Source organism: Linderina pennispora (assembly GCF_002104995.1).
Source record: "Linderina pennispora strain ATCC 12442 chromosome Unknown DL89scaffold_5, whole genome shotgun sequence".
Lineage (NCBI taxonomy): Eukaryota > Fungi > Kickxellomycota > Kickxellomycetes > Kickxellales > Kickxellaceae > Linderina > Linderina pennispora.
This window is the reverse complement of record NW_024468253.1, coordinates 854,321-867,973: the sequence shown is the minus strand read 5'-3', so window position 1 is coordinate 867,973 and position 13,653 is coordinate 854,321. Positions and strand designations below refer to the sequence as shown.

The 13,653-nt window shown below is 54.6% G+C and overlaps 5 protein-coding genes across 5 annotated transcripts; 3 read left to right on the top strand and 2 right to left on the bottom strand.

Moving 5' to 3' along the window:
- The first annotated feature begins 107 nt into the window (after positions 1-107).
- DL89DRAFT_266924 (uncharacterized protein) lies at positions 108-3,260 on the top strand. The gene is made up of 8 exons (XM_040887300.1): positions 108-1,619; positions 1,642-1,734; positions 1,770-1,904; positions 1,927-2,198; positions 2,221-2,590; positions 2,691-2,821; positions 3,010-3,091; positions 3,115-3,260. The coding sequence occupies exons 1-8, from the start codon at positions 192-194 to the stop codon at positions 3,205-3,207; spliced, it is 2,604 nt and encodes an 867-aa protein (XP_040744372.1). The 5' UTR covers positions 108-191; the 3' UTR covers positions 3,208-3,260.
- Positions 3,261-4,141: 881 nt separating this feature from the next.
- Positions 4,142-7,171, top strand: DL89DRAFT_322194 (MFS general substrate transporter; the record flags this gene model as incomplete). Its single annotated transcript, XM_040891329.1, has 5 exons — positions 4,142-4,366; positions 5,744-5,790; positions 5,819-5,941; positions 6,018-6,120; positions 6,299-7,171. 5 exons carry the CDS (start codon positions 4,142-4,144, stop codon positions 7,169-7,171), a joined length of 1,371 nt encoding a protein of 456 aa, XP_040744371.1.
- A 556-nt stretch (positions 7,172-7,727) lies between these two features.
- On the top strand, positions 7,728-9,118 carry DL89DRAFT_266923 (DnaJ-domain-containing protein). Its single transcript, XM_040887299.1, has one exon. It carries the CDS (start codon positions 7,773-7,775, stop codon positions 9,063-9,065), a length of 1,293 nt encoding a protein of 430 aa, XP_040744370.1. The 5' UTR covers positions 7,728-7,772; the 3' UTR covers positions 9,066-9,118.
- On the bottom strand, positions 9,119-11,207 carry DL89DRAFT_274691 (Sec1-like protein; the record flags this gene model as incomplete). The annotated part of the gene is made up of 4 exons (XM_040889221.1): positions 9,119-9,907; positions 9,933-10,347; positions 10,434-11,100; positions 11,180-11,207. The coding sequence occupies 4 exons, from the start codon at positions 11,205-11,207 to the stop codon at positions 9,119-9,121; spliced, it is 1,899 nt and encodes a 632-aa protein (XP_040744369.1).
- Positions 11,208-11,478: 271 nt separating this feature from the next.
- DL89DRAFT_274690 (TPR-like protein) lies at positions 11,479-13,287 on the bottom strand (the record flags this gene model as incomplete). Its single annotated transcript, XM_040889220.1, has 3 exons — positions 11,479-12,331; positions 12,366-12,527; positions 12,557-13,287. The coding sequence occupies 3 exons, from the start codon at positions 13,285-13,287 to the stop codon at positions 11,479-11,481; spliced, it is 1,746 nt and encodes a 581-aa protein (XP_040744368.1).
- Between the last annotated feature and the right edge of the window lie 366 nt (positions 13,288-13,653).

Sequence of the window (13,653 nt, the reverse complement as noted above, 5' to 3'; positions counted from 1 at the left end):
CATGCATGGGATGCTCTGATGTTTACGGAGAGGGGTCGATGAGCGGACTTTGGCCGAGGCCTGCAGATGTCAACATCGCACCTATTGTTGTCTCGTAAACACCCCCGGACTTCTCAGTTTCACCTTTTTAGCTTGATGTCCCCCGTCTGACTTATTTGCGCACTCTATTAGTACATTTGTTTTAGCCAGAGATGGAGGAGCTCGAAATTCTTCCCAGAGATGCGTACCTGCACCCTATCAGCATCACCCGCGCCCCCTGCACCATCCAGTGGTGGTTTTCAACAAAGCGCAAGAATATCGACTTTGGCCTGTTTTACCGCCGGGCGCCAGCAGCTGGCGGCTACAGCGACGATGGCGCATCCGCACACCTTACGCCGCTCGGAACCATCGGCAAAGCAGGTGGACTTTCGACCGCCGCAGGCAGCACCACAGTGACCCCAATACCGACGCCCAAAGTGGCTGGCACAGCATCGTTCCGCGGCAAAAAGAATCCCTCATCGGCGTCTTCCGGCCAGCTGGCCGAGCCGGACGTGCGGACAGCGAACCCGGCCCGATCACAGAGCGACCTGGCGGCGAAGCAGCGCGGAGGGTATTTCAAACTGCAGGACAAGAATGTGACCGAGCTAATCCCGCTCAAGCACTACGAGTCATCGAGGTCGACCATCAAGGGCTCGTGGAACGCGGCCGAGCCCGGCACATACATTTTGTATTTCGACAACTCGTTCTCGAAAAACACCTCCAAGCGGCTCTCTATGTGCGTTGCCGTCAAGGAGAAGGCAACTGAGGCTACCGAGGACGTCCCAGCTGTGGTTCAGAGCGGATGGCTGTTGAAGAAGAAGCGCAAGAGAATGCAGGGGTGGGCCAACCGCTGGTTTTCACTACAGGGTCGCTGGTTGTCGTATTCGACGACTGAAGGCGGTGTTGTGCGCTCAAAGGTTGACATTGTTAACGCAGTCGTGTCGATGTCCAAGGAGGACCGCATCATCATTGTCGATGGCGACGAAGGATTCATGCAGCTGCGTGCCCTCAGCGATGACGATTTCAGCTCCTGGGTCACAGCCTTCCAGAATGTCAAAGACCAGGCAGCTCAGCATCCAGCGACTGTGACCATATCAACAGATGCCGGATTCAACAATTCCACCCAGCTCCGCCCGTCTGTTACCTGCAATACCGTCCCGCCGGCAGCGACTGGCGGTGTGAAGGCAGACAGCCGGCATTTGCAGCTGCTGCAGGCCAGCATGGATGATTCTATCAGCCAGCTGCAGAGGCTGGCTAATAATGTCGGCAGCATTCCAGTCGCAACATTCCAGAGCCAGGCGCTCATGTACCTGCGTCTGCTCAAGGACAACGCCAGCATCCTGATTCACCACCTGTCTGACCACGAGGTGGCAGTGCAACAGCAGGAGCAGTCGGACCGCCAGGACAGCCAATCCCAGATGCCAAATCTCTTTGTGTGCAGAGATACCGGATCCGCACCACCCACCATCGCGCACACAGACTCGCGCATGTCGTTCCTGTCTGCCTCCGGGTCCGACATATTTTATGATACAAACGAGGTTCTGGAGGTTGCACACGAGGATCTCAAGCTGTCGCCGTCACCCAAGTTGTCGCCAACAGACGTGGCCCGCACCGTTGTCTGAGGCCCCAGCTTTTGAGTCACCTGTTGCTGGCAAGATCCCCGCCATCACTACCAATGGAAGCCCGAGGTCCACCATCAGATGGCGGCACACCTACGTTGGACCCCAGCATCACTCCCGACCTCCGGACAGGACGATGCCGACAGCATCAGCGACAGCGACAATGACGACGCGTTCTATGGAGACAGCGCAAACCACAGCAGCACCAACCGCAATATCCGCATGCACCGCGATCTGATCCGCGACCCCGATTTTGTCGAGGCCATGGTCAAGCACCGGCTGGCGTCAGCCGCGCCCATCGACATCTGAGCCATACCCTGCATCTCCTTTGAAACAGGATCAGGATACGGAATACACGGATCTTGACAATAGGCCCGAGGTTACGCTGGACCGTGTCAAGGACCAAATTGTTGGCCACGAGCCACGCACAGAGCTCCCGGCGATAATGTGCGAGGCGAACGTCAGTCTGATCTCAATTCTGCGCAAGAACGTCGGCAAGGACCTGACCAGCATTGCGATGCCGCTGGTTATGAATGAGCCCATCAACGCGCTACAGGCGCTGTGCTGAGGAGCTCATGTACAGTCGCATTTTAGCCAGGGCCGACGAGATGGGCGACAGTATTGATCGACTGATGTATGTTGCAGCTTTCGCTATCAGTACACTGTCATCAAAGAAGCACCGCGCTGAGCGCAAGCCCTTCAACCCGCTTTTGGGCGAGACGTATGAGAAAGTCGATCCGCACATGGGCTTCCGCTTTGTGTCTGAGAAGGTCTCGCACCACCCACCGGTCATGGCCTGCTACGCAGACTCGCCCAACTACCGTTTCTGGCAAGATTCGTCGGGCAAGAGCAAGTTCTGGGGTAAGTCGATGGAAATGATCCAGACGTCGAACGTGCACATTGAGCTGCTGAAACACGGCGATCATTTTACATACGGCAAGCCCTCAGCGTTGGTTCGCGGTCTGAATCACTGGCAATCGCACCGTCGACTTCACTGGCGAAATGCGGATCACCAACCAAACCACTGGGGACTACTGCACTGTCCACTTCAAGGAGGGCGGCATGTTCAGCTCGTCCAACGACATGGTTGAGTGCCACCTGCACCGCAAAGGGGACGACAAGGTTGACCGCGTTTTGCGCGGCAACTGGCCAACGCAGCTGCGGCACGAAAAGTCCACCACAAAGTCTGACATACTCTGGACGGCACTTGCGCTGCCGCCCAACGCCTGACAAGTACTACAGCTTCAGCTACTTCACCATGTGTCCTGAATGAGCTGGTCGCAGCGACAGCCAAGTCTCTGCCGCCACCGACACGCGCTTCCGCCCCGATCAGCGTGCATACGAAGAGGGCCGCCTGCAGGATGCCGAGGAGATCCAAGCATGAGTTGGAGGAGGCACAGCGGGAGCGCAAGCGCGAGCGGGACGCCAAGGGCGAGGAATGGAAGGACAAAATGGTTTGAGGAGCGGGAAGATCCAGTACAGCGAGACAGGCAGGTCGTGGCAATACAAAGGCGGGTATTGGGATGACCGTGCAAACCACACGTTTGATCCTGCCGCCAAGCTGTGGTAATATCCATCTGCTTTCTGTGAATTCCTTTAATAGATTCATTAATTCAAGCTGGGATAGCCGAGTAAGCACAGGAGTAGACGTGATGTGAAAAGTACGGACCCGGGTAACGTTTGCGGGCTTGTAGCAGCATTGCTTCGAGTTCTTTTGAGCAAACGACACGGTTCTGCAAAACCCCTGCTGAGCCCGGAAGCTAGAGACCTCCGTGCTTCCCATTCAGTGCCCAAGCAATGCAGAGCTGCCTACCTCCCAAGTAGCTGGTAGTGATCGTATGTGGGATTGGACGTGGATCACATGGTCGCCATCTGCGCGTTTGGCCGTTTTGTTTGACCATGCCTACGATCTGTGTTGCGAGTTTTTTTTTATACAGAAGAGGCAATTCGGTGGACGTGTTCTGTTCGGAATAGTGACTGGTCCAATATAAAGAACATGTTTGTCTGCACGACTCGAGTACTGAATTGCTACCTTAAATAGATAACGCAGCCGTTGTTGTTGTCTACAGAGAGAGCATACATACTATATCTGCCTAGCCGAGCCTTTTTCACATTAAAGCCAAACCTTTTGCTACATACTCCACTGCTAAGCCCTGAATTATTAGTACCATACATCAAAGCCTACTTTGTTGAAGTCTGAATTATTGATCCCCACGAGTAACAAGGCTTCTATCATCTCCAACGATGATGTTGAAAAGCGGTGTCGCTGCTCCCGTCGACCAACATCGACCATCTGGCACCTGATGAGGAGCGCATCATGACGGACCTATCTTCGCAAGACCAACATGCGGCTCCTTGTCTTCCTTTGCTTCGAGATAACTTGTAGCACACAAGAGTTGCTCGCACAGCCTTCCATCCTTATCCTTCCCATTTTCACTACGCCTGCCGTCGTCGTCGGGCCAGCTTGGCTTAATGCCAACATGCGAGGCACAGATCATAGTGCCATGACCAATGCATTGGCCGGTGCGGCCTCAACACTGGGGGCATTTGTCAGCAGTTATGCGTACCTCAACACCAATCTCCCGCCCTACATTAAGAGCAACTTGTCCAACTTTGCCATGTTTGGCACCGCTATCATCGGTAGCATTATCCTCCTGCTAAACTTCAAGCATGAGAACTACAAGCGCGAAACAAAGGCTGTCGATATCTCCAGGCTCACTGAAGAGGAGGTAAAGGAGCTTGGAAACAACCATCCTTCCTTCCGTTATGCTCTTTAGCTTCATAACTCTAGCATTATGTGTGTCATGCCGCTAGGGTAGTCCCATCTTACCCAAGGCGACTTACTCACTAGGAGTGGGGGAGCTTTATCCAGGGCCGTGCACAGCTTGGCTAAGGGCTCCGTATGCGCACTTGACGCTTGCTTAAATACCCCTTGCTGGCTCCTAGCAGCGGGGATTCCTCCTGGGGTTTCCAATATATTTTCGTGAGCGGTTTACATTTGGTTTTATCAGCACTTATATAGCTTATTACTAGGAGAACACACTACATAGTACCTCTCTCCCAGACAACTTGACCGAGGTCTTTTAGGCACATGCCGTCTTTATTTATTTGTATTTCATGAACTGTCCATGAGCACCGATAGAAGGAAGGCTTCTGGCGCTACATATGTGTGCGATCTTTAACTGCCATTAATACAAAATAAAAATGCTTATGACACTGGGATATCATATAGGGAATAGTGAAGTGGTCATACGACGATATCAATCAGTGTCAAGAGTCCAAATCTGCCCACATACCGATTTCAAATTGCAGTCCTGTAAGTCATGACTTTGCAAGGCTGCATATGGTGTAGCTTTGCACATGGTAGTAGCCATGTTGTCGGTTATCCAGCATGATCAAGATACAGTGAGCGATGCATATGAATCATCAGACCAAAAAATCTGGATGCCTGCTTGTTTCACCATACCATTCGCTGTTCTTACTCAGGCCAGCGCTTACCGGTCCAAGCAGCGCACAAATTCAAGCAAAATCGCTTACCAAATAGAACATTCTACGAGCAGCTAGCGAGTAAGCAGTGACCTTTGTTAAAGCATTCCTTTGCCTGCATCGACTCCGTATAAGATTCCTAAAATGTGGCCACTTTGCTGTAACACGGGGCAGGCCATGGAGAAACCGGGGACATGCAGTCCCCGCACGTATGGTGATATATGCACCAAGTCGCTTGTCCTGGACACTCCAAACTTGGATCATGCAGATGCTGGCACAGGCCACATGACACACGTTCGAGAAGGTACATCGTTCTGAAAAATGGAAGCAATCTCAGAACATATCTCCAATTGGAGCCAAGGAGTAGCTATGGATCGTACTGTGTGCAGATGTTTCGAACGATTCCATGCGTTTTGCAACTTGTAAAAGATCGGCACGGGGCCTTACTAACCTCCCTAAATCCGATGCTGGCAACGTCTTGCAGATGGCCCTAGATAATATAAGTACTCTAGACTCCACGCTGTCTGCTCCAAAAAACCACAGACTGCCCGTTCAACACATTATAGCAACTTCCTATGAGTGATTCAGCACCTTCTACCTCATCTGCCGACATAGAAAAGGCAGTTTCTGCCCTCATCGATATCGACCACCTGACGCCCGATGAGGAGTGCATCATGAAGAGCTACCTTCGCAAGACAGGATGCGCGTCTTCTTCTGTTCCTTGCCTTTGGAATGTGTACTGCCCATCTCAACCGCGCCGTCATTAGTTTCGCCAAGATCATGGGCATGGAGAAGCATCTCCACATGAGCGGCACGCAGTACAACACCATTCTAGCTCTCTTTTATCCGACATATCTCGTCTTCCAGACCTTCCTCAACCTTGTCTATCGCAAGGTCGGTGCTCGCAAAGTACATTCCGACCATGATATTTATATCTGGAGCTCTCAGCGTCTTCATTCTTGCCATCAAGAACTTTAGCGGGATGATCGCAGTGCGTGTACTTGAAGGCCTATTCCAGGCGGGCTTTATTTCTGCTATCTACTTCTCCATCTCGATTTGGTATCCACGCAGGCATGTGACTACGCGTGTCGGCTGGATCATTGCAGCCAGCAGCTCTGGATCCCTGCTCTACAATTTATTCAGCCTCGGATTCTCTTACCTTGCATACCACCAAGCCAATCTACTCGTGGCAGTGGCTCTACCTGCTTGTTGGTGGGCTTGCCATGCTTTCTGGTATTTACGGTTGGGTCTTCATCCGGGACTACCCTGACACAGCCAGCTATCTGAACGACGAGGAGCGCGAGCTGATCGGCCGCGTCATGGCGAGAAGCAACCTGCGTGCCAGTGACTCTGTAGTTATTTCGCGTAGGCAGATTGTGGAGGGGCTGACCGACTGGCGTCTAATGGTGTTCATGGTCATCGACTTCGCAAACGCTTACGCTTCAGCGTCGGCCAGTACCTGGGCACCAGTTCTTATGCATAGCGTCGGATACAACACATCGACAGTAATGGGGCTGCTTATCATTCCGTCTGTGTGTGCGGGAACTATGGCGGCATCGACTGGATTCATTGCGCGTAAGGTTGGCAAGATGGGAGTGTTCCAAATTATACTGTCACTTGGTGCGGCTGCCATTATGATTATTGCTGTTTTCGGCGCGGAAAACAAGGTTGCGCGTACATTCTCCATCATTGCCCTTCCGCTGTTCACGACTCCTGCCGCAGTCGTCGGACCTGCCTGGCTGAACATCAACATGCGCGGCACTGACCGCAGTGCTATGACCAACGCATTCACTGTCGCAGCTTCCACGCTGGGAGCATTTGCTAACAGCTACACATACCTCAACACCGATGCACCTCTGTACATCAAGGGCAGTTCGTCGAACTTTGCTATGTTTGGTGCTTCGATCATTGGTAGTATTATCTTGCTTGTTGACTTCAAGCGCGAGAATGCCAAGCGTGACGCAAACCCTATGGATATCTCCGATCTTACCGAGGAGGAAGTCAAGGCACTTGGAAACAAGCACCCGTCATTCCGCTACACACTTTAATAGCTGATAATTAATACACAATATTACACTTTTTTTGGATGCAAAAGGTAATGGCATGGGAGATGCTAGCTTATAGTTGTATGTGTTAAACCTCAAAGGTGTAAGAGCTCATAGACAATATACACAAAGACTATTCGGAAAACAGCTGAGGGAAAAGGGGTGGGTTGGCCGGTGTGTTTGGGTTCGTTTGTGTGTTCCGTTTGGACCATGGTAGCGCAGAGTGATTTTGGTGTTCTGGGGCTAATATCGACAGTCAGCGTCCTAATAGAGGGCCATAGAGCAGTTGCAATTGAAATAGGAGAATATTTTTCGGATATAGCAGTAATCGTTGTAGCTGGTGATACCAAGCCTTGCATATCTTGGGTAAACTACATGTACTTGTCGACTGCTCCCAATAGCCTCGCTTTTAATTTACTTAAGCATGTCACATATGCAGTCCTGTGCTGTCGCTAATTGGACATATAATCCTCGATTAGCGTATCAGCAAAGGCAGCGTCTTTGCTTTTTTTTATCAAGAGCAAGACAACCAAAATTTTTTTGGAACCCAAACCGCTCTTTTGCTTCTTCGTCTTCTATTTCTTTCGGAACGATAAAACATAAAATGACTGCTGACGTCCCGTTCGAGATTACCCTTACCGCTGCCCCGGCTACTGCCCCTGCTGATACCAAGGTGCACTCGGCGATCACCACTCCCGAGGAGCGCTTCCTGAGCGCTGTCGGTGTCTACGTGCAGCACTACCGTAGCCACCTCTCCAAGAGCGCGGATGGCTCGCTGGATGACCACCTGAAGGCACACGCCGAGCATGCGGCGGCTGCTGCTGCCAACACCGCCTCGGCGGACCTCGACGACGAGGACGACGAGGAGGAGACCGAGGAGATGCTCGAGATGGACCCCAAGGACTGGAAGGAGCAGGATCACTACGCGGTTCTCGGACTCTCGAAGCTGCGCTACCGTGCGACCCTTGATGATATCATCAAGGGCCACCGCCGCAAGGTGCTGCGCCACCACCCTGACAAGAAGGCTGCTCAGGGCAATGCCAACGATGACGGCTTCTTCAAGTGCATCCAGAAGGCGTTTGAGATCCTGACTGATCCGATCAAGCGCCGCCAGTTCGACTCGGTCGACCCTGAGGTGTCCACGGAGATTCCCAATGCCAAGGCCAAGGGCGACTTCTTCGAGATCTACGGCCCCGTGTTTGAGCGCGAGGGACAGTTCTCCAACAAGCAGCCGGTGCCGCAGCTCGGTGCTATGGATACGGAGCGTGCCGAGGTCGAGTCGTTCTACGAGTTCTGGTATGCCTTTGACTCGTGGCGCTCGTTCGAGTACCTCGACAAGGAGGACGTCGATGGTGGAGGCAACCGCGATGACAAGCGCTGGATCGAGGGCAAGAACCGCAAGGAGCGCGCCCAGCACAAGAAGGAGGACAACCACCGCATCCGCACCCTTGTCGACCAGGCGCTGAAGTGCGATCCGCGCATGGCCAAGTTCAAGGAGGAGGACAAGACGAAGCGCAACGCCAAGAAGAACGCGCGCATGGAGGAGGAGCGCAAGGCGGCTGAGACCAAGAAGGCTGCCGAGGAGGCTGCCAAGAAGGCGGCTGAGGCTGAGGCGGCCAACGCCGAGGAGCTCAAGAAGCAGCGCCAGGCGGCCCACAAGCAGCTCAAGAAGGAGCAGCGCGCGCTCAAGGTTCTGTTCAAGAACAGCGCGTACTTTGTCGCTGCCGGCGCGACCCCGTCGGCTGCCGAGATCGGTGCTGCCTCCGAGAAGCTCGACAAGATCATTGCCGGCATCCACGATCTGGACGCCCTGGTTGCTGCTCGCACCGGCATTGAGGCTGCCCACGCTGCCGGTAACGGCATGGCCAAGGTCGACGAGATCATTGCTGCCCTCTAAATTTCATGCCATTTTTGGTTGCTGGTGAATAACGAAAATAGATTGGAATGCTTCTAGTTCTGGTTGAGTCGCGCGAGCTGCTCCAGGAAGCGCTTCGAGTTGACGATATCGGTGGAGCCGTACACGATGTTCTTGTGCGGCGTCGACCGCTGGGCGAACTCGGTTAGGTTCTGGTACTCGACGTAATTGCCGCCGCCAACAACAAACACGATGGCTTCCTGTGCAGCACTGTCGTGGCTCCCTCTGCCAGTCCGCACGCCGTTTGAGCCGGCCAGTTCCGCGCCGCGCCTGCTTGGGGTCAAAGTGGACAAAGTCCTCGACCATGCGCATTGCTGAGCTGCTGTTTCCACCGACAACGGAGCTAGCTGCGGACCGCATGCCGATGCCGAGGCCCGTGGAGTTCCGCCCATGGCTGCCTCAACAATCCGGGTGACTGGCAGCTGCTTGCGCGACGGCAAGAGATTGCGCACACCAGAGAAGATGCTGCCAATGCTCGAGTTGTCTGTGAGGCCAGTCAGACGGTTGCCGATAGACGAGAACTTTCCCAACAGGTCGCTGGATCCAGCCCCACCGGAGCCAAGGCCAGCACTGTTGGCGTTGACGCTGGGCGACGATACTGATGACGCGACCTTGCTCAGGTTGCGCAGCTTGGTGATGTATTCGACCGGTGCCATATCGCAGCCAGCGTTCTTCAGCGCCGCCTCCAGCTCTTCGATATCAGTCTGGCGCAGCTGCTCGTTGGCCAGCAAAAACTGCACAAACAGCCTTAGCTTGTCTGCTGCGTCCTTCTTCTCGGGGTCGTTGATCGCCTCGAGAATTGTCGCCTTGGTCTGGCGGCCCAGCTGGTCTTCGAGCTGGAACAGCAACATCGAGCTGCCGCTCCTTGATCACATTCAGCAGTGCCGTGGCAATGTTCATGTGCATGTCAATCGACGTCTTGCGTGCTGTCAGCTCGGGCAGCGACGTGATGGCTTTCTGCAGCTGCTTGGTGCTGGCGCCCATGTCGAGGTTCGTTACCTCGTCGAGCGAAGAAACGCCGCCCATGCGCGTGATCTCTTCGGCCTCACGCTTGAACGCATTCGACGCTTCGTCAATGTTGATGGCGACCTCGGGGAATGGCAGGGCAGCGTTGTTCGCCCAGAAGGTGTCGCTGACATTGAGATCGTACGACTTCTTTGTTGTGCGGCCAGCATCATCGGTCTGGTCGAACGTGACTTGGCTCAGGTTGATATCGAATACGTCGTGCACTAGCGACTGGTACGTCCACGAGTGCACCAGCATGCTGCCCAGATCCAGGTCGCGGTCCAAGAATAACCAGCACAGGGCCGACGGCTCTGCGCCACCACGTCGTCATCGCCTTCTGCAAACAGATTGTGTTTGCTGTTCATAACATGCTCGCGAAGCTTGGCGTCAAGGCGCGTTGCGACCATCTCGGCTGCGTTGCCGCGTGGCGCACAGATCGTTGGCACAACCTTTTGCGTCAGCAGCACCGAGAACAGACCCGACACGATCTTATCGATCAGTGCTGTCATTGCTGTGTCCGTCATGGCCGGATTGTGTATCGCCTCGAATGTGTCAGGGAAATGCAGCGAGAACATGTTTTCCTCGGGGCACACAAAGTCCAGGTACTGGTCATACACCTGTGCGATCTGATGGGACGTGCCCGATGCCGTTGTCTGCACCGCCAGGTCCTCCAGCAGGGTGCGTGGCAGCGAGGACGAAAAATTGATATAGTACAGCTCGTACAGGTCCTTGGCCATGTCTGCAGTCAGCAGCCTGATGTTCTCAGGCTTGGGCTGCACAAAGTAGATTGCAGGCACATCGGGGATGGACGACCGCTGCGACTCCAGGAGCATATGCACTGTGACGCCGTTGTCGCGCAGGTCGTTGACGCGCAGCACTGTCGACACAATGTCCTGGCAGAACTTGTCGAATATCAGAACCTTCCATATCGGCTGGTTCGACCCGTCGTCGGCCTTTTGCTCGTCAATTGCCGGCGGTTGCTCGTTCAAATGGAGCATACGCAGCAGCGCAGCTACAGAGAGGCATTGTATTAGTGCAGATGGGCATTTGAGCCAAATGCTGCTGCTAGAATGTAAGGACCAAACGCGTACCAATCTGTTTCTGGCGTAACGACTCCATCGTATAAATGCGAAAGAAAAAAAGGAAATTAGAAGAGCAAGCTGTCGAGAGGAGGTTAGAAGAGCAGTTGCGCTGCCCACGTTTATGAGCGAAATAAAATTCCAGCCGGTGCTTTAACCGAGCCGACCATGGCTGCTGTCAAGCGCTGAATCGCCAAGATGATTTCCTTGGAAAAAGCATTGCTTGCTGCAGCCAGATCCACCTGTCCTAGTGCTGGGTATCAGAATTCAAGCTCAATTTTTGTGAGAAAGGGAAGGGAAAGCGAAGCGGTTTACATCATGGCGCCCATCATCTTGGACAGCAGCTCCGGGTGCTCGCGCATGAAGCGGAACTGGGCAGCGGTGGTCTCGCGGAAGGTGATGGCCGAGATCATCTCCTCCTCCGACTTGGCCAGGTCGACAGCCCGGCGCAGCATGGCCAGGCTCTCCTCAAACATGCCCAGCTGCAGATAGATCTGCGACAGCGCCGCCACCGCCAGCTCGCACTCGGAGTCGACCTTGAGCGCGTCGCGGATCAGCGTCAGTGCCTTGTCAGCGTCGCCCGACGACTGGAACAGCGCAATGGCCTGGTTCACGTACGGCAGCGGGTTCTTGCTGTCGAGCTCCACAGCCTTCTCGAACGCCTTGATGGCGCTGTCAGAGCCGCCCTGCTCGGCCAGCACCTCACCATAGTAGTTGTACAGGTCGCTGCGCGTCGGGAACTTGTCCATTGCCGCGTTGAACGTGCGCATGGCCTCCTCAATCTGGCCCACCTTGAACTGCACCACGCCCAGCTGGATGCGCGGGTACACAAAGTTCTCGTCGAGCTCGGCCGCCTTCGTGTAGTCCGCCGCAGCCTCAGCAAACTCCTGCTTGAGGAAGTGCACCTGGCCCTTCTGGAAGAACACCTCGGCGTTCTCGGCGTCCGTAGCCGCTGCAAGATCCAGCTGGCGCTGAACCTCGTCCAGCTCCTTCTTCTCCGTGAACAGGTTCGCCTTGCGCAGGAAGCTGCGCACGTGCTTCGGGTTGATCTCGAGGGCCTTGTCCAGGTCAGCGATGGCCTGGTCCAGGTTGCTCTTCAGGAAGTTGAACATGCCGCGCAGACTGTAGATGTCGTCGGCGCGCTGCACGCCCTCAGGCACCGCTCTCCTCGATCGTGGCAATAGCCGTGTCAATCGACTCAATCGCCTTCTGGTACTGCTGCTCAGCAATAAGCTCCAGCGCCGCATTGTACAGCGCATCCGCCTCGCTCAGCTCCTCGCCCTCGGCCACCGTGCCGTTGTCGCGGAACGAGTTCAGGTACCCGCTAATAAACGACACCGACGGGAGTCCGCGGCTCGCGCTTCTCCACGCGCTCGCGTGCCTCCTGACTCGGCCAGCTTCTTCAGCACCCGCTCAGCAGACGTCGACGCCAGGTTGTTCTTGAAGTCCTCCAGGATGCATGCGGTCGTGAAGTCGTACAGCGAGTCGCGGAACCGATCAATGTTCTCGTATGCCTGCGCCCGGCGCATCAGAGCCTTGACGTAGCGCGGCTCCAGCTCCAGCGCTCTCGTGCAGTCCTCGATCACCTTGTCGTTCTCCTCGCTCGCCGCATAGCACGCAGCGCGGTTCGAGAGGAACACCGGGTCCTCGTCGAACCGCAGAGCCTGCGTGTACATCTCAATTGCCTTTGGGAACCGCTTCGCCATGAAGAACTTGTTGCCACGCGTCTTCAGCGACTGCGCCAGCTTCTTCTTCGCCTCCTTGTCGAGCGCCGCGATCTGCGCGTCTGTCAGCTTCTCGGGACTCTCCTCGTCGCCACCTACGGTGGTTGTCGATGCCTTGACGTCCTCGGCCTCAGCAGCAGCCTCCTTCGGGGTACCCTGCTCAGCAGCCGACTTGGACGACTTCTTGTTCTTCCTGTTCTTCCTCTTCTTCTTCTCATCCTTCTTGGGCTCGGCCTTGGGGCTGCCCGACGAGTAGTACCAGAGCGCAAGGCCTGCCACGACTGCTGGCGGAATAGCTGCCGCAGCGTAGAACTTCCAGCTCCGTTCGCTCAGATTCAGCTTCTCGAGCAGCGACGCCGATTGTTGTGCAGACTTGTCAACAGGAGCTTCCGACATTTTCCGTTCTAATTAGTATGTGGACTTTACTAAGCAGGTTTTTGTAGCGTGTATGGGAAAAGCAAAGAAAGATAAAGAGAGAAGCCGAAACGGCGGGTGTGCCAAGAGAAAGTGTCCCTTTTAGAAGCGATAAAGTAACTGACTATCAGCGAGTCGCCGAGCAGCGTCTCACCATCAGCTTGTCTTTCGGCACTTGCCTGCCAGCAAAAATCTGGCTTGATTCTGCGGACGGTGGCAGTCATGCCGCGTGCTGATCAATTAGCAAAAGTTTATATGCCAGATCAGCATTTTTTTCCCGATTGCCGACGCTGGTGCTGCATCCTTTTGGGCAACCCCGACAACAAAACATTCTAGCCCCTCCTTTCC

Excerpts from the sequence above, each read along its gene's own strand:
- DL89DRAFT_266924 (XM_040887300.1), top strand. The coding sequence starts at position 192 with ATGGAGGAGCTCGAAATTCTTCCCAGAGATGCGTACCTGCACCCTATC. Across the intron at positions 1,735-1,769 it reads TCAGATGGCGGCACACCTAC|GACGATGCCGACAGCATCAG; the intron begins GTTGGACCCCAG and ends ACCTCCGGACAG. Across the intron at positions 2,591-2,690 it reads ACGGCAAGCCCTCAGCGTTG|GAGGGCGGCATGTTCAGCTC; the intron begins GTTCGCGGTCTG and ends GTCCACTTCAAG.
- DL89DRAFT_266923 (XM_040887299.1), top strand. The coding sequence starts at position 7,773 with ATGACTGCTGACGTCCCGTTCGAGATTACCCTTACCGCTGCCCCGGCT.